At 54.4% G+C, this 25,596-nt stretch overlaps 3 protein-coding genes across 22 annotated transcripts; 1 reads left to right on the top strand and 2 right to left on the bottom strand.

Annotated features, from left to right (window-relative positions):
* Positions 1-101: 101 nt before the first annotated feature.
* On the bottom strand, positions 102-4,067 carry DHODH (dihydroorotate dehydrogenase (quinone)). Of its 3 annotated transcripts, none has more exons than XM_027685186.1 (8): positions 4,047-4,067; positions 2,982-3,181; positions 2,575-2,657; positions 1,875-2,062; positions 1,302-1,415; positions 799-952; positions 565-724; positions 102-420 (listed from the first exon to the last, which is right to left on the bottom strand). In XM_027685186.1, the coding sequence occupies exons 1-8, from the start codon at positions 4,062-4,064 to the stop codon at positions 366-368; spliced, it is 972 nt and encodes a 323-aa protein (XP_027540987.1). In that variant the 5' UTR covers positions 4,065-4,067; the 3' UTR covers positions 102-365. The 3 variants fall into 3 exon arrangements, with proteins under 3 accessions (XP_027540987.1, XP_027540988.1, XP_027540986.1); XM_027685187.1 differs by lacking the exon at positions 4,047-4,067 and adding an exon at positions 3,459-3,690; XM_027685185.1 differs by lacking the exon at positions 4,047-4,067 and adding an exon at positions 3,282-3,374 and having other exon boundaries at positions 2,562-2,657.
* Positions 4,068-4,660: 593 nt separating this feature from the next.
* IST1 (IST1, ESCRT-III associated factor) lies at positions 4,661-11,385 on the bottom strand. Of its 4 annotated transcripts, none has more exons than XM_027685147.1 (10): positions 11,125-11,385; positions 10,093-10,192; positions 9,313-9,493; positions 8,994-9,081; positions 8,612-8,695; positions 8,127-8,237; positions 7,609-7,815; positions 6,444-6,536; positions 5,244-5,289; positions 4,661-5,078 (listed from the first exon to the last, which is right to left on the bottom strand). In XM_027685147.1, exons 2-10 carry the CDS (start codon positions 10,181-10,183, stop codon positions 4,879-4,881), a joined length of 1,101 nt encoding a protein of 366 aa, XP_027540948.1. In that variant the 5' UTR covers positions 10,184-10,192; positions 11,125-11,385; the 3' UTR covers positions 4,661-4,878. The 4 variants fall into 4 exon arrangements, with proteins under 4 accessions (XP_027540948.1, XP_027540949.1, XP_027540950.1 ...); XM_027685148.1 differs by having other exon boundaries at positions 4,745-5,078; positions 10,093-10,189; positions 11,125-11,302; XM_027685149.1 differs by lacking the exon at positions 6,444-6,536 and having other exon boundaries at positions 4,745-5,078; positions 11,125-11,302.
* A 26-nt stretch (positions 11,386-11,411) lies between these two features.
* Positions 11,412-24,046, top strand: ZNF821 (zinc finger protein 821). 15 transcript variants are annotated; one of them, XM_027685131.1, is made up of 11 exons: positions 11,412-11,502; positions 11,774-11,925; positions 13,093-13,182; positions 15,245-15,328; positions 17,056-17,180; positions 17,921-19,865; positions 19,961-20,086; positions 20,591-20,733; positions 21,279-21,383; positions 22,245-22,411; positions 23,130-24,046. In XM_027685131.1, the coding sequence occupies exons 6-11, from the start codon at positions 19,655-19,657 to the stop codon at positions 23,782-23,784; spliced, it is 1,407 nt and encodes a 468-aa protein (XP_027540932.1). In that variant the 5' UTR covers positions 11,412-11,502; positions 11,774-11,925; positions 13,093-13,182; positions 15,245-15,328; positions 17,056-17,180; positions 17,921-19,654; the 3' UTR covers positions 23,785-24,046. The 15 variants fall into 15 exon arrangements, with proteins under 15 accessions (XP_027540932.1, XP_027540929.1, XP_027540928.1 ...); XM_027685128.1 differs by having other exon boundaries at positions 16,679-17,180; XM_027685127.1 differs by having other exon boundaries at positions 15,245-15,435.
* Positions 24,047-25,596: the final 1,550 nt, after the last annotated feature.

Below are 25,596 nucleotides of genomic sequence, written 5' to 3'. Positions count from 1 at the left end.
GAAAAGTGGGAGCAACATAGAGAGCCAATCCTGCTTGGCTCAGGAGAGCTGGGCTGTGTCCCTCCAGCCCATGGAGTATCTGCAGAGCAGCACACAGGACCAGGTGAGCCAAATGTTTATTGACACTTGGGCTGGGTTCGGCTGCGCACAGGGAAGCCAAAACACAGCCCTGGGCAGTGGCACTGGTGTGGAGGTCCCCTCCCCTGCTCCCCACTAATGTAGCCCCTGCTTCACCCATCAGAGGCTCTTCTCAGGGCCTGGGACCAGGACCTTGGCTTGGTCCCAGCCTGCCCAGCACTGGAATTATCAGACTCATTCCTACTCAGCCATGGCTCCTCCTAGCTAGACCTTGGTTCTGCAGCATGTCAGCACCGGTGATCTGCTCCAACCGCCTCCATGACGTTCTTGAAGCCTTGCTCCCTAAACAGGGACAGTGAGAGATGGCAGGGCCAGCCTGGCACTGCAGCTCAGCCTGGTGGTGCACTGCTTGGGCACCAGCAGAGAGTTATTCAGAGACACTCTGGGCCCAGGGGCTCCCTGAGGAGGTGCCGGGACCCCCCTCACCTCAGCAGCTCCTCCAGTTCCCGCTTCACTGCTCCCACCACTGGCGGCCCGTGGTACACGAGGGCTGTGTACAGCTGCACAAGGGAGGCTCCGGCGCGGATCTTCTCCAGGGCATCCCGCCCGCTGCTCACCCCACCCACCCCGATGATGGGCACCCGGCCTGTGGGCAGGCACAGGGTCAGGAAGGCACAGGCGATGCTGGCATGCACCCCCCAAGCCCTGCTCTGCCCCCACCTTGGGTGAGGCAGTACATCTCCCTGATGGTCTGTGTGGAGAGTTCCCGCAGGGGCTTCCCGCTGAGGCCCCCGGGCTCCATGCGCTGCCTGCTCCGGAGGCTGCTGGGGCGGCTCACGGTGGTGTTGCTGACAATCAGCCCATCTACACCTAGCTGAGGGGGGCAGCAGCATGAGGACACAGCAGCAACAAGCAGCTCCCCCCCATCCCATCCCATCCTTGGGATGCCAGGTCAGGGCTCCCCCAGCACATAACCCAGAAACATGCCTGGGCACAAAGCAGCTGCCCCTCACTGCCTGGACTGTCTGGGTCACCCAAGGTCTGGTTGACACACATAGGTCCTCACAGACTCCAAGCTACCCAGGATACCACCCCTATGGCAGCCAGGGAGCTGCAGGTGCACCTATCCTTCAGAGAGGAGACCTGTCAGGAGCGCCATGGTCCTTCCCCCGTGCTGTGTGAGGTGAGGCAGGAGGCACACCAGCCTCCCTTTCCCATCTCACCTCGCAGATAACGCTGGCAATGTCACGCTTGTCCTGTGCAGTGAGGTCAGGGGCGATCTTCACCAACACGGCTGGCTTGTGCTCGCAGGGCAGCAGGTCCCTCTCCGCCAGCACCTGCGGGTGCACATGGCAGTGCATGGCAGGGAGAAGCCTCATGCCCTGACCAGGAGCCACGGGCACCAACCAGCACAAGGACAGGCCCTGCTCCTCTACATGGCATTCCTGACAGAGAGGCACCCTCAGTACAGGGCCTAGGGCACACGGCCAGAACAGGACCCCGAGGACACCCAAAGCCGTGGGGTGGGCGACTTGCTGCCTCTGGCAGGAACAGAGTAGATGGTGATACCTCACTGCTCCCGAGCCCTTTGCTGGGGTACAATGCCCTGGTGCACCCCACGGCAGCAGCAGATCAGGGGACATCTCAGCAATCCTGTCTGCCACTCTTGGGAGCCACCCCACTTATCCCTGTGCCAGGGCAAACCCACTGGCTGGAGTGAAGCAGACACTGCCAAGGGACAGGATGCATCCAGTGCTGCAGCTGCAGGTTGGGCTGGCTGGGGGGAGGCGACCCACCTTTCTCAGCAGGTCCTGCAGCTCAGTCTTGCCCTGCAGGTCCCGCAGCCCTGGGGTGTTCGGGCTGGACACATTCACAACCAGGTAGTCAGCCAAAGGGCCCAGTGTCCGGACCCCAGCCACATAGTCAGCTGCAGCATCTATGGAGCTCTTGTTCTTGCCCAGGTTGATCCCAAGGGGCATCCCCGCTGGAACACAGACATGGCTGAACTAGGGCAGCAGGACCAACCCCCACCCAAGGGCCAGAGCACCAAAAAGGGAGGCTCCAAGACCAGCTAAAATCAAGATGGGGCTACGCAGCCCACGTATTTCATAGGAATGGGCCTGGTACTGTCCCACAGCCACAGGAGCATCGCCACAGCCGCCCCACTCAGCACCTCCCAGCACCACAGCCTGGCAGAGGTTGCCCTCAGGATCTGCCCAGCTGGGGTCCTCTTAGCTTTGGCTTTAATATGTTCTGCCTAAAGCAGTATGTGCAGCTCGGTCCCAAAGAAAATGGCAGGAGAAAGCTGACTAATCACATTCCCAAGGGGAGAGGCTACAGCCCCAAGAGGGTCCTGCTGTCTGAGTGTACCTTGCTCTGGCCAGGGTGCTCCTGTGCCTGGACACCGGTGTTACACACCCTTCCTGGCCTACAGCTAGGAGACCCCCAAACCCACCCTGCAGACCTCAAGAGCAAAGTCTTACAAGCTTGTCTCACCATCAGTGAGCCTGGTCTGTGTCTCCTGGCGGGCCCGCAGCCTATGCTCCACTGCAGCATGGCCATGGCTGTTGAATCCATACCTGCACCAGGACAGAGGGTTCAGGGCTGGACTGGTGTCCACAAACCCCAAACAGGACACGGGAGAAACAAGGCAGACACATAGTCTCTGCAGCTCTGCTCAGCACATCCAACCCAAAAGCCACCACAGCACCAACCACAGAGCTGGGACCACCCAAATAACCCTGCACTGCCATGTGCACCTGCAGGTGCTGGCACAGAGGGACCTGCTGCCCTGTGAGTGCAAGTCAGACATGGGGTGAAAATCACCCCTGACCTTCCCCAAATAACCACCCTCGGGGTGGGCAGACTGCAGGACACGGCTGAACACCGCCCTCAGATCCCACCTGTTGATGACCGCCTCGTCCTCTGCCAGCCGGAAGACCCTGGGCTTGGGGTTCCCTTCCTGGGGCTCGGGTGTGACGGTCCCCACTTCCACAAAGCCAAAGCCCATCTTGTACAGCCCGTCCACAGCCTCACCCTGCTTGTCAAAGCCAGCGGCCAGGCCCAGGGGGTTGCGGAATCGCTGCCCGAGGACTCGCACCTCCTGCGGGGCCAGGTCTGGGTCAGAGCCCACCGACCGCAGGAACCACAGCCGGGGCCTCGCTCCAGACCCCTCCCGAACAGCCCCGGCTGCCTCCCCTGACCTCCCTTCCTCTGCCCCACGGGGTGGCCTCATGGAGCGCCTCCCCGAGAGACCCTCGTCTTCCCCCACGGACTGTGACAGGTTTCCACTTGCACCCGACCGCCCGCCCCCCGCCCACTCCGTCCCAATCCCCGCCCCGCCCCACCTTACCCCCGATCTCTCCCCCCCAGAGCCGCACCAGCGCGGGGCCGTCGGGTCGGGCGGGGGGCAGCAGCCCAAGGGCAGCAGCGCGCAGAGCCAGGCCGTGGGCGGTCTCGGGGGGCAGCGCACGGAGCGCGGGCATCACCGCCGCCGCGTAGAGCCGCTCGTCTCCTGCCGCCAGCGCCGAGCCCAGCAGCAGCCCGCAGCCTCCCAGTGCCAGCGCCCGCAGCCGCCCCTGCCCACGGCCGTCAGCGGCGCACCGGCACCGATACCCTCTACCGGCACCACCCCCCATCCATCCCGGTATCGATCCCCTCCCCGTTCCCTACCGGCACCACCCCCCATCCATCCCGGTACCGATCCCCTCCCCCCTTCCCTACCGGCACCAGCACCCATCCCATCCTGGTACCGATCCCAACCCGGCACCCGCACCAACACCCATCCCATCCTGGTACCGGCACTCCCTTCCCCCCCATCCCAGGCCATACTCTCGTATCCCAGCACTCCGGGCCCAGATCCCACTCCACCCGTCCCGTCCCGCCCCGCTCCAGCCCCAGCCGCCCCAGCCGTGCCCGCGTCCCCGTGAATGGCCCCGCCGGGCCGGTCCCGCTCTCCCCCCGCTCACGCGCAGCGGCGCCGCCATGGGCTCAGCCCGCCACGTGCGAGCACTTCCGGGATCCCCCTCGGTGATTGGCGGAGCGCGGACCCTTCCAGCCAATAGCGACGCAGCAGCAGCAGTAGTTCAGGGCGGGGCCCCGCTGGGGGGCGCTCCCGGCCCCGCCCGCGCGGCGCGCGCACAGGACGGATCCCGGGCCTCGCTTTATTGGAACCGACGGCGGGGCCGGAACAGCCCGAGCCCCGCGGGAAGTGTCTGCGGCTTCACGAACAGGCACAGGACAGGGACCGTACAGGTGTGGCAGCATCACGGACAGGTGAAATACAGCCCTAGGAGGCCCCACCCCTGGCCCGGGGAAAAACAAGGTGCTGCCGCATATCCCATCAGATTCCCACAAGCACAGTAAAGCAGCCAGGGCAGCAGAGCCCCCCTAGCCCTGCCCTCTGCACACCCAGTCGTGCTCTCAAGTGCAGAACATGACGCCTTGGGAACAGACCCGCCTGAGAATACCATGAAGGCCAGCAAGGGCTCCCCGAGAGGGAGCCTCCTCTGGGAGCACAGAGCCTTCATAGAGGCAGCCAGGAACAGTGCCCAGAAAATCAGGCACAGCTTTCCCATACAGCTACTCAGACTGACAGGGGCCCAATCTTGCACAATTCCCCACAGTTCACCTCCTGGAGCAACAAAGATCAGGAAAGTGGCAGCACTTGGTGTAAGTATAGCAGGAAGAGAGCTCAAAAAGGAGAGCGCGTTCATTTGAGGTTAATACAGGAAACCGATTTCAAGGAGAGTCTTTTTCAGAGAGAAGCTCCTGCCTCTCCTTCCTGCAGCCCAGGAAGTTTTATGTCTTCTTCTTTAGCTCCTCAAATCTCCGAGAAAGATCATCAAAGTCAATGTCTTCTGAGGCGGAGGAGTTGGCGCCAGCAGATGCCGTTGGCAGCGTGTCTGGCACAGACGGTAATTCAGGCAGCACAAAGTTATCAAAAGTATTAGGAGCTCCAGCTCTTGGTTTAGGAGAAGCTTCTGGCTTGGGCTCAGGCCCTGTTTAAAAGAGAAGTATCATTGCAACTCACTGTCAGCACATGCTCACAGAGGCCAAATGGAGCTGCACAAAGTAAAGCTCACCCCAGGAAACAGGCAGCACCGGTGGCTTTTTCTGAACAGCCCCTAACACCCACAGTTACCCAAACCCCTGGACATACTCACCAGGCACTGGTGCAGCAATGTCCTTGTCAGCATTCAGCTCATCAATCTGAAAAAGACTCTCAGTTACTACAGCTCTGTCCCACCAGGCACGGTCACTCCAGTGTGCAGGCAGAGCTCAGTGGCACAGTCCCAGCAGAGCAGTGCACATTCCTCCCTGCCCTGAGCAGGCAGCCCTGGCTTTGGAACAATCTGCCTCTCTTCCCAAGAAACAGAGGCAGCACTTCAGCTTTCTTCTCCCTCCCTTTCAATTAAAGCAGCTTCACTGACTATATTCTGGAACTGAATCAACAGAGCATATCCACTATCAGGTCTGAAACATTCAAGAGCATGAGTGTGAAAAGACTGCCCTCTTCACCCATGTCATCACAGCTCTTCTGCCCTTCCTCATAAACCACTGACAGGCCCTTGTGACTGGCAGCAGGGTATGAAATGACGCATCTCAGGTTTTGGTCTAGCTGGGACAAAGGCCCACAGCACACCCAGCTGTCCTGTTAAAGCTCCTCATTCCCTGCAGGCTGCAGCCAGCAACATCCATCCCCACCCAGTTCACCTGCACTGCTGTGCCTGTGCCTGCCCCTCCCGGACTCAGGCTGCTGTGCAGGGAGCCTAAGGTTCAGCACAGCTCCTCCCTACTCTGGATAACACAAAAACAAGCAGCACATCACCAAAGGCAGAGTGGGGGAGGCATGACCACGAACTACAGCAACAAAACCACAAACAAGCAAAGAAAGGGAAGTCTCCAGCCTCTCTTTCATCATTCCCCAAGGACTGAGTAAAGTCTGGGAAAGAAAGATACAGCATCTAGGTCAGCCAAAATTGTCATCCAGGCTATTAATTAGTTCAAAAGCCATAATTAAACAGACTCGAGGCGATAAAGCCTTCACATTGCAAAGACCAGAATTTGTAGACTCTGCTTCTGCTTGTTAACTGTTTATCTCTACTTGAATGATGCAGCAAGAGAAATGTTGGCTTTCCTTTGCAGCCAAAGCACAGAGCTGAACAAGGAACTTCTCCCCACAAGTCATCCTCCCATCACGTGTACTCAGTGATTCACCCGTAAGCAATGCCAGCACCACCCCAAAAGCTCCAAAGGTTGGCAGCAGTGTCCTTAATGAACATTTCCCTTCTCTGTGGCTACCACTGCACTCTTTTTGAGGGTCCCTCTGCTGCCAGCAATAACCATTCAGCTCAGGCACTTACAGATTCATATGTGGGTGGGTTTGCCGGAATTGGTGGTGGGTGGATGTTAGTGAAAGGCTGGTAGGTCCCCACTGGCAGGCCACTGAAGTTCTCCTGTACAGAGAGATCAGTCATGCACCAGACTAATCACCTGGGATACCACACACCTACAGCTGCTACAGGAGCCACAAGAAGTAGTCTTGGATAAATGCAGACAAGTATCCAACTGGATTGAATTTGTTTACAAGTAAAAGATTCTCAAGTATTAAGTCAGTTGTAGTCACCTGGTGCAGGCAGACCCAGCTAACAGGATTATTCTAAAGAATCAGCACAGGTAAACACTTCATCTTCCAAGGCATAAGAAGTACCAGGACGAAAAGGGAATACTCTGCCATTCTGGCCCTGTGTGCAGGATCACAGAACAGGAAGGAGATTTCTGCCTCACACAAGGCTCTGTATTACACCCTCACTTGTAACACAACAGTGCCTCAAGGATACAGACTTGACACAAGTCCTCAGCATGTTTATGCCTGGGCCAACAGCCAGCTGATGATACTTGGCCCAGGTTTTGCACAAAAACCACTGCAGCACTACTGGGACCACATTAAGACTCCAAGCCATCCCACTATTCTGACACTCTCCGGTCTACATAGATATCCTGTAAATGACTGAATTTAGAGAATGGGGCTCTTTTCAGCTCCCACATTCCACCCTCACAGAAAGTCATCTGCAAGAGCCATTGGCTCAGTCTCCTTCCCTTGCAGGTCTGAAGGCAGGGCTCTTCCGCGTTTTTCTGTGCTGTTCCCACCCCAAAAAACTCACCTGATTTCCTTGACTGAATCTTGGCACACTACCAGCCTACCAACTTCAAAGTGCAGCTCCAACTCCTGGACAAAAGCCTGGCAGTCAGAAGACTGCCTCAGGAGTTAAGTCTGGACTCCTCTGTTCCCTGAAGGCAAAGAGGGCTGGCTGGAGAAGAGGGGTAGGAACCTCCACAGTCAAGAAGCAACACGAAGCTTCAGCTGCACTGCCAACAGTCCCCATCCCATGTAATCTCACACCAAAACAATGGCCTTCTGACACATCAAGCTATCAGGTACAGACACTTTCTAGTCAGCAGGCACAGGGCTAAGCACCACGCTCAAGAGTCTTTCACAGAAAAAGGAAACACACACATGGAACTTACCGGTCCCTTTGGAGGTGGATAGGAGAAGGGCGGATTTGGTGTTGGCATGGGCATAGGCATCATCACAGGCATGGGTACTAACCCATCATGACCCATCATCGGGGCTGTAAATCCACCACCTCCACCCCCTCCATGGCCACCCTTCTTCACATCATCCGTGAACCCCACATCAATTAGATCTGCTTCTCCACCTGCTGGGGCTTCAGCCTGGAAAGGGTGGAAGAATTCTGCTCACCACCACATCTCTGTTCCGATCACTGCCCTCTGAACAGCAGTAGATGCAGCTTTTGTCACTGGACAAGATGAGAATAAACAAGGAGGACAGAACAGAGAGCAGCTATACAGTGGTATTAACAGAAAACAGAACAGGAAGCAGGCAGTAGCATGAGTAACTATGGCCACATGCTGTAGGGCAGCGGGAAGGAACAAGGACCATGCTATGCTGAGGCTGTCTAGAAGACACCAAAGCACAGTGATCACCAAGTTCACTATAATGCCACAGCCCACGGCTCACTCACCATCACCACAGAGTCAGGCTCATAGGGCACATTGTAGTTCTTAGCAATCTCGATGAGGTATCTCTCCACCAAGATCTTGGGCGGTGCCTCCACGCTCAGCTTGTGCATCAGCTGGAACACAGGGATGGAGAGACTCAGTGGGGCCAGGGCAGTGGACCACCCCACAGCTCTGGCCCAGCACCATCCCAGCTCTATCCCAGCCAGGGCCACCAGGAAGCACTGGGCAGCCCTGGGGAAGCCTCTCTGCCCAATGCAGCACACTGTGGGCAGCAACAGGCCAGGGCTCCATGTGCTCCCCATCCACAACCAGCACGGCAGGGCCCCCCTGCCCAGGCTCTCAGCACCGTGCTCCAACACAGGTGGGCTCCATCTGCCCACCCCTGCAGTGATGGTGGGCATCACCCACTGGCCACAGGCCCAAAGGGCAGTGAGCCTCGGCAGGCGTGGCTGCTCTGCCAGCTCCAGCTGTTCCACTGGTTCATTACCCTGTCATTGACTGTCCCAATCTGGTTTGTCCGGCACAGCTTCCCGTACTCCTTGCTGTACTTGGCGCACAGCTGGTCAGCAACCTGCAATAGGAGAGAAACTCTAGGAAGACGCACACCTTTGCTTTCCCCCACCACACACTGCACACCTGCTGTAGGCCCCACAGCCGCCCCCCTCCCTCTCATTTCTGCCACTGAGCATCCCTGTTCAGCAGCCACAGCCACCCTGGATGCTCCAGGGACACCTGGTCTCCATCTGCAGAGCCCATGAAAACACATCCTCTGTTTTAACGACACAAAGTCCCAAACAAGGGCTTCCACCAGCTTCTGGCAGCATCATCCCCACCCTGCATGCACAACACCCTCAAAGAACCCTACTCACAATCTTCAACTCGGCCACTTCCGACTGGAGACGTGGTGCAGCCCAAATCAGGGTCGATACCGCCTCTGCCAGGCCAGAGTCCAGCTCCCTAGGACACAAAAAACAGTTCTCTCATGCACCCTGCCTTTGCTGCTCTCAATCTGCTTAGCCTCAAAGTTCCCATCCTCCACACTGGGCACCAGAGTTTTCCCTGCCTGGGGAAGAAAAGGTCTCTGGGGGCCTTAGGACACTGAGACAAACACAGGTGCCCTTCTGTACCCCAGACCTGCCCCCAGCAGTGTCCCTCCCTGAGCCCAGGACCCTCTCAGCCAGAGCTTACTTCATGGACTGGATCAAGCCAAAGCGGGCAAGCAGCAGATCACAGTACAGCTCCAGGATCTCCATGGCCTCCACAAGGTAATCTTCACGGATGATGTGCTCCACACGAATCCTGGCACGCTCATCTTTTCCAGCTGCCAGGTAATCTGCAATCTCCTTCCTTGCCTTCTGGGCCAACTCAGCTGCAGCACACATCCCCAAGCGTGGTCACCGTGCTGGCTGGGGCTGCTGCCTCCAGACCCCCCACAGTCCCCACCACACCCAAAGCCACCACCAGCTTCTCTCCCCCATTGAGCCTCTGCAGTACGAGACACTTGGCCATGGCTTGGCAGAGCCCTTGTGTCCAGGTCCAAGTACACTAACTCACAGGAGACAGGAGAATGGGCTTTAGCTGCTGGAAACACTCCTGCACCTACAACCTCCCTGCAGAGTCAATCAGGACCACAGACCTTATCTGTGTCAGGGCAGGGCAAGTGGGGAGAGCCTCCCACAGCACACAGGGAGTTTCCCACTGTGCTGTGAGCACACACAGTCCACAGCTACCACTCCACACATTGCACTCCAGCACTTGCCAGGAAGGTGGACAGAAGCCAACTGCAGCCAGCCTGCTCCTCTGGGCCCTCACACACTGGGACAGGCTGTAAGGCCTAAGTCTAGCTGGGAAGAGCAGAAAGCTACTGAATACTTGGCCCACAAAAGCATCCTGACTCCAGAAAAACCTCTTTAAGTCTCCTGAGCCCCAAAAGTATGGTGAAGCCCTCCTACCCCCTCCAGTACTCACTTTTCTTTTTCTCCAGCAGTTTGAGGCGATTGATAACAAGGCGCAGGTTGACTCGCAAGCGCTCGGCCTTGAACCCAGAGCCCAGCATCATAAACACCTTCTGGGGAGAAGAGGGAGGGTCACTGGAACTGGGGAGGCCAAGAAATTCCCCCAAAAGCTCAGGCCTGCCATTCCCAAATCTAGTTATTTATAAATAGCTGGACCTCCAGCACTCATCATTACCTCTTCCACTTCACAACCCTGCACCCAACCAAGCCCAACAGGTTTGGCCTTGGAAACTTCCAGGAAACTATCCAGGAAGCCTCCTGGATATTTTTAAAGAAACAGGAAAGTCAACTGGAAGAAAAAAGCCCATCTCTGTCCCACCAATACGCAAGTTATAAACCAGCTAGATAACTAACCCAAGAACTGTAGAAACTAAGGTTGTAACAGTCGTGTCAGGAGAAGGAAAAGCTGCCATTCCACATTCCCCACACTCTTCCTGCTTACTGAACACTCACTCTGGCACTCCCCCGGTCTCCCCAGGAGCCATTTCAACTCATTAATCCTACAGAAAGCTAATTCTGAAGATATTTAATTACTGCATTTTGCTTTGCCGATAACCGTTCATAAAAAAAAATACCTTCCTGAAAAAATATCACATAGAAAGACGTTGGTTTGTATCTCGCCTCCCCATCCTTCCCTGCCGGCGGCTGCTCTGGCCACCGCGGGGCGAGCCGTGACCTGGCCCGGCTGCCAGGGCGGCCACACCAGCCCCATCAGCCGCCCGGCGAGACCCGCCGCGTCCGGCCCAGCGCCCAGGGACAGTTCGGACAGTGCCCTGGGCGGGCTCCATCGGCGCAGCTGCACCCGAGGAGCCGCGGGGGAAATTTCCTCTCCTCAGCCAACGGGAACGTCCCACAGCGCAGACGGGGCAGGTCCCGGGACTGCGGGAGACTGGGGAAGGGCCTCCGCGTCACCGCCAGCACCTCCTCGGCCGCAGAAGGCGACCCACCACCCCGCTCCTGCTCCTCGACCCCGGGCCCCGCTCACCTCCCGCCGCTCCGCACGTCCCAGTCACCCAAAATGGCGCGCGGTGGTGGCAGCACCTCACCGCGAGCGGAGGGATTCCCACAGCCGGCACTCCCCGCTCCCCGTCCGGGGCACTGCTGAGCCGCCGCGGCGGGCTCTCTTCCGGTCTGGCCCCCAGATACCGTCCCGGCGCGGCGGCGGCCGGGCAGGAACGGGGAGGAGCGGGCACGGCCCCGGGAGAGGGGCGCAGAGGGACTACATGGCTCGGCGGAGGGATCCTGTGCGCAGCGCTGAAGTGTCGCGCCCGATAGGCGCCCGCTGGTGCCCGCCCCCGGCGCGGCGGTTCCGGCAGTGCGGCGTTCCGCCCGTGGCTGCCGCGCCGTGCCCTGGCTGCGGATGGTGAGCGGGCCGAGGTGTCCTCGGTTCTCTGAGGGTCACACGGCACTGGCGCCACTGCAAGGGAGGGTCGGGGCGAGGTTCAGCCGGGTCCCGGGCCCGGTGCCGCAGCCCCGCGGTGAGCTGGCCCGCGGCGGCGGCGCTCGGCGGCCTGCGAGGGGAGGCGGCCCCGAGCCGCCGGGGAGGGGCGATTCAGCTCTCGGTGGGAGCGCGAGTTCACAACGCGCGCGGTGGGTCTGAGTTAATACTAAACCCGTGGGTTTTGGCCTTGCAGGGTACGCGAGATCCCGGTGAGCCGAGGCGGCACGGGCGCTCCCGGTGAGCTGCCGGCGGAGGCGGCCGGGGCAGGGGAGCCCCGCCGCGGGCACAGATGAGCTCCCTCGGGCGGCCGGGAGCCGCGGGCTGGGGCGGATCAATGGCAAACAGGTGAGACGCTTCAGCTAATGAAAAACCGGCACCTGAGGTCTGCGGGCGAGTCGGTGACAGCCAGGACGGCGCTGGGCTGGGGCTCCCGGTGTGTGCCGGTGCCGTGCCCGTGCCGGGCTCTCCCGGTGCTTTCCCGGTGCCGAGCCGTCGCTCCCGTGCCCGCGCCCGTGCCCGCGCCGCGCGCTCCGGCGGCGCCGCCATCTTGCCCGTCCGTCTGTCCGCTGCCCTTTGTCTGTCCGTGGCTCCCGGCGCCTGCGGCGGGACCGGGTAAGGCGGGCCGGACCGGGCCGGGCCGGGCCGGCGCTGCCGCCCCCGAGGGGCGGGACGGGCCCCGCGGCGGCCCCTCCGCTGCCGGGGCTGGTCTGTCTGTCGGGGCTGCCGGGCCGGGACCCTCGGCGGTCCGTACCAGTGCCAGGGGAGCCGGGTCCCTTTGTCTGTGTGTCCGGCCGCTTGCGGGCCCGGTTGCTCCTGCCGCCTCCCGTGTCCTGGGACTGCCGTCTGCGTCCCGCTGTTTGGGGAGGCTGATGGGATCCCCGTGTCCATCCATCTGAGGCGGCTTACGGGATCCCTGTGTCCGTCTGTCAGCGAGAGGCTGACGGGATCCTTTTGTCCGTCTGTCTGAGGCTGATGAGATCCCTGTGTCCATCAGTTGGTGAGGGACTGACGGGATCCTTGTGTGTGTGTCAGCGAAAGGCTGACAGGATCTCTGCGTCCATCTTTCTGAGGAGGCTGATGGGATCCGTGTGAATATCTGTCTTGTGAGAAAGGGTTCGGATCCTCCTTTTGTCTGAGGGGACTGATGGGATTGCCTCCTTCTTCTGTCAGTTTGAGGACAAGCAGTTGATGATGAGGCTGCAGGAATGGACAGGAGGGAGAAAGGTGTTGGGACTGAGGTTGCAGTCACTCTTGAAGGGGGCACTCAGTTTTTTTTTGGGAAGGGGAAGGATTGCTTAAACCTTTGCCTGAGAACTGGACAGGACTGCCCGTGCACGGTGACTTGTAAAGCGCTTGTGGATCGTGTTGGATGCTGGCACAAAATCCAGCTGTGGTGATGCAGAACGAGCCCCGTAGGCAGAAGGTGGAGAGTGACCATGGGACAACCAGCTGAGCTTGGCCAGAGACTCGGAAGGTTCCAGCGAAGTGTGTGACAGGCTCTTCTCTTCTCAGGTGAGCCCTCTGCTGACGGGAGGAACACTCTGCTCCCAGGTCAGGGAAACATGTCCCGTCGGAAACAGACCACTCCTAACAAAGTTCACTGTGAGTATGATGTTACACAGCAGTGTGGGACCCTCTGTCTGGATTGTGGAGTGAGAAGGGGAGGATGGGAATGACGGGAAGGTACAGGTTGCGGGGAACAGCGGTTGCTCATGTTTTGTCTTAGGGAGTGTAAGAAGAGAAGCTGAGCTCTGTGTGTCAAGGGAGCTGGCTGTGCCCTGGCGTGGCAGGAGAGGGATAGGCTTGAACAAACAACTAATGCTGTAGAGATAGGTGTGTATGTGCAGGGCCTGTAGCTGGGCTTTGTGTTCACACTGTCATAAGTGCAAGTTGGAATACTAGGAAATGCGACTTAGGGCTCTGGCCTGTCTTGGGTAGCAAAGGAGGTTCTAGGCAAGGTGTTGGAGCATGTGGCTGAAAGCCAGCAAGTCTTGGGTTTTGATCTTTGTCCTACCAGACTCAGCTGACTGGCCTTGGGCATGTTACTTAAGCTCACTGTACCCCAGTTTCCTACTAGATAATTAAATAAAGCCATTTGCTCTTTCCTGTGAGGGAATGGGTGGCGGTCAGGTAATTCACAGGACAGACAAATACTGTCTGCCAGATCATTCTTGAGCTGAGCTGGTAGGACAGATCTCTGTTTCTCCAGTCTTGCCAAGACCTGAACATTTGTTTGACAGTGGAAGGGCTGAAGATGCTGTACATTAGCACCTCTTGTGGGCAGGCTACAGCCAGGTGTCAGTGCAGCTGGGAGGCATGGATGGAGGTTTGGCTGCAGAGGGGAAACTGCACATGTATGGCTTTTGGTTGACTGGTGGTAGCAGAGGGACGTTGAGGGGCCTGAAGCTACGCCCTTGTTCATATCCGGGTTTGTGGCTGGAGACATGCTTGGAATTTGGGCTGGAATAAGGAAAACAAGTTCTTCTTCCATTTCTGTAGACCCATGAGAGCAAGGCTGCTGAGAGGGCCCTGGATATTGCTAGCTGCAGTAGCTGTCAGGAGTATGAGACAGAGCTGAGTGCTGCAGCCCTAACACTGCCTCACTGCTGGTGCTGCTGGCTTGCATGTCTGTGTGCTGCCTCCATGAACGGGTACACAGCAGGGATCTGTGCATGCTGCTCTCTGTGTGAGGAAACACTGCTGGAGTGTGGCACCTTGCACACTCAGTGAGTGCACTGGGAAGAACTGCCTCTCTCTGGGACTTGCAGCTGCACCGGCCGCTCGGCTCGGGAGAGCTGACTGACCTGTCCTTGGTCAGGACCAGCGTGAGGGTCTCGGGGTGTGGCTTGTGGCATCTGCACTGCCCTGTGCTCTCCAATTCCTGCTTCTGGGTGCTGGGTTCCACAGTGGGCAGAGTACAGTTGTGATTTGCCTGATACTGCATTAATGACTTTGGAGCTGTTTTCCTTAGAGAAATTTGGAATGTCCTGTATTTTGTCCTGTGATGCCAGTAACACGCCTTGTGTCCACATACTTTTGCTTCTGAGAGTGCCCAGGTATTAGTGCTGCCATTGAGCTGCCACAAGGTTTATATCAGGCATGCACTTAAACTGTCTCCCTGGGGCAGAGTTGGGGTTTCTCTCAAGTATGGAAACCAAGGGCTACAGCAGCTCTAATGGTGCAGGTACAGCTTCCATGGTGTTTAGGTGGGCGTTTTTCTGCACTCTGCAGTGTAAGGGTCATGTTCTTCAGAAGCTTGTTCTATTATATACAAAACTCTATATCACAGAGTTCACCTGTGCACTGTTTTCACAGTGAACATTGCTCTTCTATCTGCAATACAAGTGATTGTATCTCCAGTCTTGGTCTTGGGGGAAGCTGCCTGACAAACACTCTACCAGTGGGCATGAGGTTGAGGTTATGGCATCAGGTATGCCATGGAGAGGAATTCTGGGACCTGTTCACCTCCTTTACATGCAGTACGTTGCTACAGAGCAACCATTCAGCAGGAGCCATCAGGAGCAGCAAGTAGGACCACAAGAAAATAAAGGGACTGAAAGATACCAGAAACATGTCAATGATGATGTCTCCACCTTGGGATGGAAAATCTTGTCTGTCTTATGATGAACACCACGAAATCGTTGGGACTTCTCTGTCTACCTAGCCTGCTGTGTGTCTGGAGGGCCCAGAAATGCCGTGCAGTGCCCTGACGAGGATAATCGGAGAGAGCATCGGCTCCAAGAACGGGGTGAGCCAGCAGAATGAGGAGTCAGGCTGAGACATAGCAGACACGTTACTGGGACTTCTTCACAGGGACTGAAGTGGTTGGGAGGAGAGGAATGAAAGGGACAGCAGGTATGCAGCTTTTTACACAGTTGTCTGCAGCTGGGGTCTGATTTGGCAGGCTCTGGGGCTGGGGAAGTGCTTTTTGGATTTGCATAAATACAACTGTGAATATCTGACTGGACAAATTTAATGGGAGGATGGTGCCTACTTCTTCCTTGCATGGCTACTCCATGTTCTCTTCTTGGACTCACTAGGGCAAGCGACAGCTGCAGATCTCCTCTCCCTGGCTTGCTTGGTGCTTCCTCTTTCCAGGGTTACTTTCCAGGCTTGGCATGGCCCTCATTTCACCTTGCTCTCACAACAACGTGGTTTGCTCTCCTCACTTAGCACAGAATCGTTTTGTTTGGCATGCAGACCGACGGGCTAGGAGATTGTGTTACAAGTCAAAAGAGTTTTAAATGGAAGTTGATGTGTAAGGAAATTCAAAGTAATACTGAAGCAATGGTAAAACAATTATAAAAATTACTATTATCACATAGGTCTCATTGTGCATGGTGGCCAGTCCTGCAGTTTTAATTGTAGTCATTTCCCCTGCAGCACGTAATTGGCTCTTGATAATTTAATTTTGTTTTGCCATGTGGTGCTTGAAAAACACACCTGACAAAGTGCTAAAAAAGAGAACAGTAACAGTGGAATATATTTACTGAAAAATACAATACAGTTAGGTTGTTTCTGTGGAGATACCTTAATTGATTCAATTTGGTCTTTATTGTCTCCCAGAGTCTGAAGTAGAAAAGTATAAAAACTCTCTAAGCAATTCATCTGCTCTTGCACTCAAGCCCATCCGTTGCTGCGCTGTCACCCCATCAGTTGTGGACCACTTGCTGTCTTTGCGCTTGCCAGAATTTGCTGCAGGTGTTAACGTGCACTTCTCTCTCCCTGCCATCCATGAGCTGCTTTGCTTTCTATTGCTTGTGCCCTCTGCAACTGATGCTTATTTTAGAACTCTGGAGAACAGCTTCTGTTAGTCAGATTAATTCCTGCTTCCGAGCTCTATTTATCATGGTCCTAGTATCCCATTAATCCTCTATTTGCTTCCCTCTCTCTCTGACACACATATTCTGTGCTCTTTGGTGTTCCTTGGATTCTGCTGTCTATAATATTCCCAGTTTGAAGAGGAAGTATCTTGCAAGAAGTAGCACCCAGCATTCTCAACCAAGCAGAAATGTTACTTGCATCAAAACCCTTGGTTCTGAAGGGCTCCGTGGGCTGCCATTGTTAACCCTTTCAATTGTGTTGTTTTTCATTTCAGTAACCACTACAGCAGTGTGGACAACCCAGAATAGCCATGGGGCAGGTGGAATAGATCCACAGTGGTGGAAAGACTTGCAAATTTCAGGTCCAGGAACACAGAGAAGACCTACATGAACAGGGACTTTAAATTGGTGTACAAGGGGGGAATAAAATGACTCATCTCTGAGAGACCTTTCTGTTTAGGAAGGAAGGCAGGGGAATGATGCAGTTCCTTTGGATTTTGTTTTGTGGATTTTGGGGTGGGAGTTGTTTGTTTGTGTGTTTATTTTCCAGAACACCTGAGAGTTATCCTGCATTCATACAGTTGGAGAAGGGAAGGGCTCAGGGCTGATAACCCAGCAGACCCTAACAGTCATGCCTATCTCTGTTGCTCAGTACCACAGGGCTGTCCCCTACCTCCACCGCTGCTCACCTGGTATACCAGTCATTCACAGGAGTATGGAGAGGAGAATGGAATACAAAGCAGAGGCATTTGTGTGATCTCTCATCTCTAGCTGCTTGTAAGCAACTTCAGTGACTTGTTTTGGTGTTGTGGTCAGCCTGCAGCCCTTTTTGTATTTAATAAAGAAACTTCTGGAGAAGAGTCTGTGAATTCACTGTTGAGCATAACATCCTTTATTTATGGCAGTGATCCTAAAGCTGTTGCCTGTCTTACTCCCCTTCCAAATGAATGGAAGTGAACCCAAAGTGGGGTGGAGGGAGGGATGTAAGTGGCTGTATGGGAGCATGTGTGTGCAGAAACAACAAAAGTACAATCCTGTACCTATCAAATGTTAAAGCTCTAAGGCTTCATCAAAGTAGGACTTAGTTCATCAGTAGGTGAACAGGACACTCTTTGCTAAGTTATTTTGGACACTATTATTATAACACGTAAGAAATTCTGTACAAGCTGAAGACAGCATTTTTACATGTTTGCGTTTCCCAATCCTGTGATGTTTTTGGATTGAGGCTGTGGAGGATGCACAGGGTGTCCCTGCTAACAGCACGGGTTAACAGGTTGCATTGCTGGCTGTAAGCTGGCTGTTCTCTGCACTGTGCTGAGTCAATGCTCACTGGGCTCTGGGGGTGTTGTGCCCCTGGCACACACGATTGCTCTCGGTTACTGTGACTGATGCCGGTGTTCCTGATGGGAGGAGTTCCCTCCTCTGTCACCTGGATAGAGATCCTAGCTCTTAAATCCTGCAGACTGTCTGCATGGCTTGTGTAACTGAGCAGGAACCTCCCTGCCTTTGGACTCCAGGCTGCTGCTCAGTGGGAATGTAATCTGTCTGGAAGGGAAGAAAACAAACACAACTGCTTCTACGAGCAGCTGCAGTGGCGTTTGGGAATCCCGTTTTGGAGCTCTGTCACAGGTAGCACATCTCCCACCATAGTTTTATATCTGTCCTGCGTTCTGCAGGTTTCCTCATTTCACCATGCTTTCTCTTTCTCTTGCAATGGTTTTTTGGTCTCTGGGCTTTTATCCTGGTGGTTTGTGGGTATCTGCTTCTTGGAGAGGCTCTGGGATTCTGTGTGTCTGCTGCTCATACAGTCTGTATCTCACAACATGAAGCTGTGATCCAGACATAAAAGCACAACTCCAGGTCATAAAAACCATTCGGTGCTGGAATGGCTTCTGAAGGGGCTATGTGTATCACAGCAGTCATGACGGTACCTGTTGTTTTCAGTGACAAATAGACTTGGGGTGCTTCTCAGCACCTCTCCTCACATGCATGGATTGTGTTCTCAAGTTTTCTCTACAGAAACCTTTCTCACATTTCTAAACAGAATGATAAAAGCCTTCAAATGCTTTTGGAAACCTCCATGGGGACATTGGGAACTAAAACTCTTCTCCCACAGTCTCTGTGAAACTTCTGAAGGTCTTTGAAATCTTCTCTAAATTGTGGCTTTTTAAAGCCCTGCCAAAATGGTGAGGTAAGCCTCAGGAAAGGCAGGGAGTGGGAACACAGAGCAACACTGAGTGGAACAGTTCAGCATGTGAGAATGTGCCTGTCCTTGTAACAGGACTGGTGCTCTCTCGAGAATTCAATTCCCTGGTCATACTGATGCCAGCTGTGGCCCAGTACTAAAAAGTAGCATTTTCTTCTGAAAGCTGTGTTTTGATTTTATTTGAAAAATGCACTGCATCTTCCTTGGCATTTTTGCATTTGTGCTTTGAGTGGTCCTTAAGCACTTAAAAATCAGTTGATAAATGCAACCCAAAAGACAGCCTGCTGGGAACTTCAGCATCTTTGCCAGGCCTCCCAGCTCATCCACTGAAAAAGGTAAATCACAACTACACCTGGAACAAAGTAATTTGTTTGCTTGAATATGAAAATTAATGGTTACCTTTTATTGTTATTCTCTGGAACCAAAAGTTATCTTGAGTGGGGATTACTGTAAGTTTTCTTTCAGAGAAGCACAAATAACTGCTTTCTTCCAAGGTGTTTGCCATTTCCTGTTGAGCTGAGATACTAGTGGTCAGTGCTTTCAACAGAACAGGCTGTTTTGTCCTAAACGTGCATCTCAGCTCTCAGGGTTCCTTCCCTTGGGTTGCTGTTTTGAGCACATGAAGTGCCACTGAGATTTACTTTAGCAAGAGCCATTCCTGGGCAAGGCAAGGTAGTGGAGCAAGTCATCCATCGTATGCACAGGAGAACACCAGCTCCAAGCACAAACACCTTCTACAAGGACAGCTTGTCCTTATCCCTCCTGGAACAGAAGGAGGTGACAGAGCATGCCAAGAACAGCCCCTAGTTTTGGTATTACTGTGGAGGCAGGTGACGTACCAGGCCCTTAGGGAGGCTCTATTTTTGTGCAAGATGCCTGTTATAGCAGGGAATAGGACTTAATGATTTAGAAGAGCTGTACAGTATTATCCCTGGTCTGGGATACTGTCATAGTCCCCAGGGGCTTTGCCCAGCCTAGAGCTGTGCTGTAGGATATTGGTGGATAACTTGGCAGCAAAAGCCACCTGGCAATCTAAGGCAGGTATATGGGTCTCCCAGGTTTTTGTGGCTGGAGTGGCATATACAGCGTATGCAGGGGGCAGGCCAATGCTGGACATTGCCCTAGTGAGACTGTTCTACACCCAGGCACTGGACTTGCACCAGCAGGTGCCAGAGGCTGGTGTGGCGGGGTAGGCAAACAGAGAAGTGATCTAAGTGCTTTCCAAGAGGTGACTCCAGAGGTTCTGCACAGTGCAGGTGAGCAGCCCTATGCCTGTTGCGTTTTTGGCAAGCTGTGGTGGTGAACACGATGGAACAGCATTGATCTGACTCTTTGTCCTTGTGGCTGCCAGGGGAGCAAGTCTTTGCAGGGCTGGAGGAGCAAGCCCGCCAAGCCATGATGAAAAACAACTTTCCTGGAGCTCTTGGGGACCAAAGGCCAGCCATCCGTCCGCTGCAAGACCCTGACTCCAGCAGCAGTGAGTTCTGCCCCTTCCAATAACGGCAAGGTAGTGAACTGGGGAGACTGACAAGGCATGAGGCTACAGGGTGTGGGGGGTCCTCTGAGAACCATCTTACCCAGCTCCTCTTCCGTGTCAGCCCTTGGCTCCTGTGCAGGACTTTGTCCTGAGAGAAGGCAAGCCCAGAGCCAAGGACCAGCACAGCACAGACTGGGCAATGCCCTCACCACTGGGACACAGTCCCATCTCACCAGAGCAGGGAGGGAATGGCAGCAGGTCCAGCTGACAGTTTGGCAATTATCGAGGAAGGCAGGGTAAGAGGCCATGCCCAGGGACTCTGCAGAGCAGCTCAGGGACTGAAGTGCCCCAGACTGAGTTTAAATGGAGCCCATGGTGGGAGGGGGTGGGTAGAGTCACCTTATGATGCTGGTCAAGACAGTTAAGACCTATAAGTTAAGACCCTGAGGCCTATGAGTGCCCTCAGGGTCCTTACACTTGGCATAACTGTTCTGCATGTTTCAGGTGGCAGTGATGATGAGGAAACCACCCAGGATGAAGTTTCTTCCCATACATCCGAGGAGGATGGCTCCATGGTGAAAGTGAAGAAGGAATTGGAGAATGCAGAACGACCTATGGCCGGAACCCCACTGATGAGAGAAAACGAGGCAAGTGTGTATTGGCTCTGCACTCACTGTAGCCTCCAGGGAGGGAGAAGGGTACTGTCTAAAAACCTCCTCTCCCCATCATGGTTCTTTATCTTTCTTTCCCTCCCACCTCCTCCAAACAACGTCTCCTGTCAGGAGGAAAGGGTATGAAGAGCTCTTGGACTGCCACAAATATGAGACAGCAGGCACAAACTGGCCAAAATGTTTGTGGAGTGTGTCCCCTTCCTTCAGTTTTGGTGCCTTTCTCTAATTGACTTTCTCTTCCCCCCTGCCACAGAGCAGGCCCTGCCTTCCAGAGCCACTGTGCTGGCAAGAGCCTGGGTGCAAGTGGAGGCTATGAGGCCTCTGCCTCTTCTCCCTGAGATGCAGGAGTTTTGCTCAGAGGCTACGTGAAGGAGGTTTCAGATGTCAGGAACCCAAAGCAGCCCCAGTGGGACTGGGCACACAGCACTGGATCTGCAGCAGCGCTGGGAGGAGCTCAGGGAGGGTGGGAGGCTGCGGGGGGTCTGCGTGCCTTTCACCAAAGTGGCTGTTCCTCTCTGTAGGTGCCTGAGAGTTTGAACACTGACCCCGTGCTGGGACTGTCACAGTGCCCCCTCTGCCAGCTGGAGTGTGGAAGCAGAGAGCAGCTCATTGCTCATGTGTACCAGGTAGGGATCTCTCTGGCCTGAAGGCCTAAGTCCAGAAGCAGCCCAAAGCACAGAGTAACTTTGTTCTGGTCTTTCCAATCACAGAACTGAGCTTCTAGCTAGGATGTGACTGAACTTTACAGCAGTAAACTGTGTCCAGAGGGTGTCCTGGGGAAAGAATTAGCAAGGCACCAGTCTGCAGATCTGAAAAACACAACTCTATCCCATGGCAGTCTCTGCAAGTATTGCAGGCTAAAACCAGGCAGCTCCTGCAGATTAAGCGGAAGCAATTTTTACATCATTCAGTGAGATAAGAAACCTTCCTCCTAATAACTCATTTATTTTTTACTTCATTACAGTTCTTGTAATTACCCATGAGAATAGCTGTTCTTCCTCTACATGGTTCCAGTTTTGCAGGAAATCTGTGGTGGAATCTCAGGTTTTGTTGTCAGTGCTCTCTTCATAGTATATCAAAGTCTGTAACAGAAGGAATGAAGCAGAACTGAATTGGCCACTTACCTGCACCAGCTGCCTCCATCTAAGTGCTTCCTCACCAGCATCCTGCCTGCTGTTAATCCAGTCATGCTTTGTCCAGCACCAGCTGCTCCTCAAATGCATTTCTGAAAACGAGGGTCAGGTCTTATGATCCAAGTATGTTGGCCTTAATTGTTTCTCCTGCACTGGAGTGGAGCTGTAGAAGGATTTCTTCCTTGTTTGACCTGTGACACACCAAATGTCTTGAGCTTGGTCTAGTCGCTGTCAGACAGAGGTTTAGTGGTAAAGGGTTCCCATTCCAAGAGGCTGAACAGAATGGTTTGAGTGTGCCTTGGACTGGGCAGGGAGCCTCAGCGTGTATCTAACATCCGAGTGGTTGTTTTGCAGCACACTGCAGCAGTGGTGAGTGCCAAGAGCTACCTGTGTCCTGTATGTGGCAGAGCCCTCAGCTCACCAGGGTCCCTTGGGAGGCACCTCCTGATCCACTCAGAGGACCAGCTGTCCAACTGTGCAGTGTGTGGAGCACGGTTCACCAGCCATGCCACCTTCAACAGGTCAGGGTCTCCCTGGCTGGTGAGTGGGCTAGAGCACCACATTAAAGATTAGGTGGATCGCCTTAAATGACTCAGAAGTTGTGGCTCTGGACACACCGAGGCCTGTAGGACAGTGCTAAACATCCCCAGTGAGTGAGATTCCCTAGATCCTTTCCTGTCTGCAGCTCTGCATCCCCTGCAAAGACCTCCAGGGGCTGTGGTGCTAAGAGGGTGTTCCTTAGCTCTGTGCAGAGCTAGAGGGGTGCAGAAAGCACTGGGGTCTCCAGTAACTGGAGAACAACATGCTGCTTCCCTCACCCAGCAATCCATCAGCATAAGGCTGCACTGCCAAGGTGGGTTCATCGTTTTCAAAGCAGGACTACAGGCAGAGACCAAAATGTTCTTTCTTTGTGCCCTGCCTGGTGGGAGATTATCCACTGACCAATGGAATGGGGCTGAAAGGAGAAATCCAGAGATGATGGGGAGGAGCAGCTCACTGGTTAATTCCTGCTCTTGCGCTCTTCCAACCCAGATACCTCTCTGGGCTAACCCACTTCCTACCCTGGATAGGATGGTGCTTTACTTCAGATATTCAGATGCATCTGTGGGCAAATGGTTTAGCAGAGGCCTCTGCCATGGGCTGTAGTGGGGGCACTGTTTGTGGCAGCCCCTGGGAACTCTGAGATGGGGACTCTGCTGACAGCACCAAGTCTCTGACTCTGCTCCTTATGCTTTGCAGTGAGAAGCTGCCGGATGTGCTCAGTGCAGATCGGCTGCCGGCGCCACAGAGCCAGGGCCCCTCCGGTGCCGAGGGGAAGGGCGTTGCCTTTCGCACCCCCGTGTACCCCGCGGGCATCCTCCTGGTGTGCAACAACTGTGCCGCGTACCGCAAGCTGCTGGAGGCGCAGAGCCCCAGCATGCGCAAGTGGGCCCTGCGGCGGCAGAACGAGCCCCTGGAGGTGCGGCTGCAGCGCCTGGAGCGGGAGCGCACGGCCAAGAAGAGCCGGCGGGACAACGAGACGCCCGAGGAGCGGGAAGTGAGGCGCATGCGGGACCGGGAAGCCAAGCGGCTGCAGCGCATGCAGGAGACAGACGAGCAGCGGGCGCGGCGGCTGCAGCGGGACCGGGAGGCCATGCGCCTGAAACGCGCCAACGAGACCCCTGAGAAGAGACAGGCCCGGCTCATCCGGGAGCGCGAGGCCAAGAGGCTCAAGCGGCGCCTGGAGAAAATGGACATGATGCTCCGGGCACAGTTTGGCCAGGACCCCTCTGCCATGGCTGCTTTGGCAGCTGAGATGAACTTTTTCCAGCTACCAGTGAGCAATGTGGAGCTGGAGAGCCAGCTGCTGGGCAAAATGACCTTTGAGGAGCAGAGCAACAGTACGCTGCAGTAAACCACAGCCACAAATGGTGCTGCCTCTGCTGTGCCTGCCCCAGGTGCACTAGCAGGCTTCTGCACTCAGGAGGCTGCTGGGGGTCTCTCTCTGAACTTCCCTGACGGGTGGTTCTGGTTCTCTGAACCCAGGAGGAGAACAGAGCTGAGAGATGTCTGCCAAAGCAGCTCTGGTGGGAGCAGATTCTGAGAATACAGTCTGCTCTGGGGGCCAAGTCACAGCCTGTGACAGAAGGAAAATAAATTAATGTTCACATTTATTAGTCCCCTTCTTTACCTTTTGTGCTTTGTCCTGTTCTTGGATCCTGGCCCTATAGATGGGTCTGGGCTGTGGCAGTTCTGCTGTATGTGAAACCCACCTCACTAAAAAGGGATCTTGTTTACTGCAGCATGAATTATGGAGCTGAAGACTTTGACAGTCCACAAGTCCTCCAGGAATAAATCCTTTGCAGTTTGTGCCCATAAAAAGGAAGCAAAGGAGGATGTCTTGCTGGAAATGGCTGTGTACACCGTTTTTCTTAACACTATTATTATGTGCTTATTTGCAGTAGCAGCTGTGGAAAAATTAAGAGGAAACTAAGCTCCTATTGTAAGATACTCCATAAAAACAGTAAAAGAAAGGCTGGCTGAGGAAAGCAAACAGCAGACAAGTTTGCTGCTTTACTCACAAGTTAATTTTCACCTAAACAACATTTCAGGTTTGCAAGTGGTTGAATGATAAATAATAGAGCAGGTCAGTTTCTAGGACTGGATGGGTTTGCTTTCTTTACTCAGCGCTGGTGAGACCACACCTGGAGTCCTGTGTCCAGTGCTGAGGTTCCCAGTGCAAAAGCAGCACAGATATACTGGAGGCAAAATGTGATCATAGCCTATGCCTATAGGAAAAGGTTCCCACTATTAAACTATGGAAATTAAATCTAGGCATCTTGAATGTGGAAAAGGCAAAAAGCAGTGGCACAGAAGGACTCATGAGGGGCAAAGAGGTGGTACACTCTCTGTTATTGGGTTTCTTTAAAATGTGCGTCTGAAAATGCATAGTGTAGCTTTGTGGTTTCCAAACATCAGCCAGTGTGCCACACCTCGGTGTTTTGTACCCTAAAGACCCCTACTACCTCCATAGCATTTCCAGTGAAGGTCTCGTGTCACACACACTGGTTCAAACACCCTGGGAGCTACTGTCTTCGCTCTGATGGCTGTTTCTCTGCTTTTGCAGAGAAATGGAGACCACAAGACTCCTATTTGAGATCAGAAGAGAAAAGTTAAAACAAGAAGCAAAACCTTTTGACCAGACTACTTAGAACCCTATTCTCCCCTCATTTTTCAGTTTGAAAACCTTTTGATTGCAGTCCCTTAAAGCCCTAGTTAAACTTACAAAAGTTGCCTTCAAAGTGCATTTATGTTGCATTTTTCTGGCGATAATGAACTACCCTTAGTGCCAGCCCTGGGGACACTGCTAGGAAAGAGCACTGAACCTTTTCGGTGCTAGTTTCCTCCACATGCCACTGCAACATCTTGTTTCCTCCCACAGAAGCTGTTTTAACATGAAATTCATCACATAGAACTGACACCCAGGAGCCATCCCTGTCTCTCTCACTTTGGGAAAAGGCACCAGATCTGGAAAGGAGCTGTTCAGATCCATGTTCCTTTGTTCATCTCCTGCTTTGTTCTCTGATCTCTCACTTTTACCCTTACCTCTGTCCATTTTCATACTCAAACCCAGTTTGCTTTTGGCAATATTTGCTTTTGCTCTACCTCATGTATTTTGCTTGCCCAGCAGAGATGTACCTTCACTCTGCAACCTGCAGCTGGAACT

Source organism: Neopelma chrysocephalum, unplaced genomic scaffold (assembly GCF_003984885.1).
Source record: "Neopelma chrysocephalum unplaced genomic scaffold, ASM398488v2 Primary Assembly neopelma1_68, whole genome shotgun sequence".
In the NCBI taxonomy this organism is placed as follows: Eukaryota; Metazoa; Chordata; class Aves; order Passeriformes; family Pipridae; genus Neopelma; species Neopelma chrysocephalum.
The sequence above is the reverse complement of the archived record's forward strand: the minus strand, read 5'-3'. Positions and strand labels throughout refer to the sequence as shown.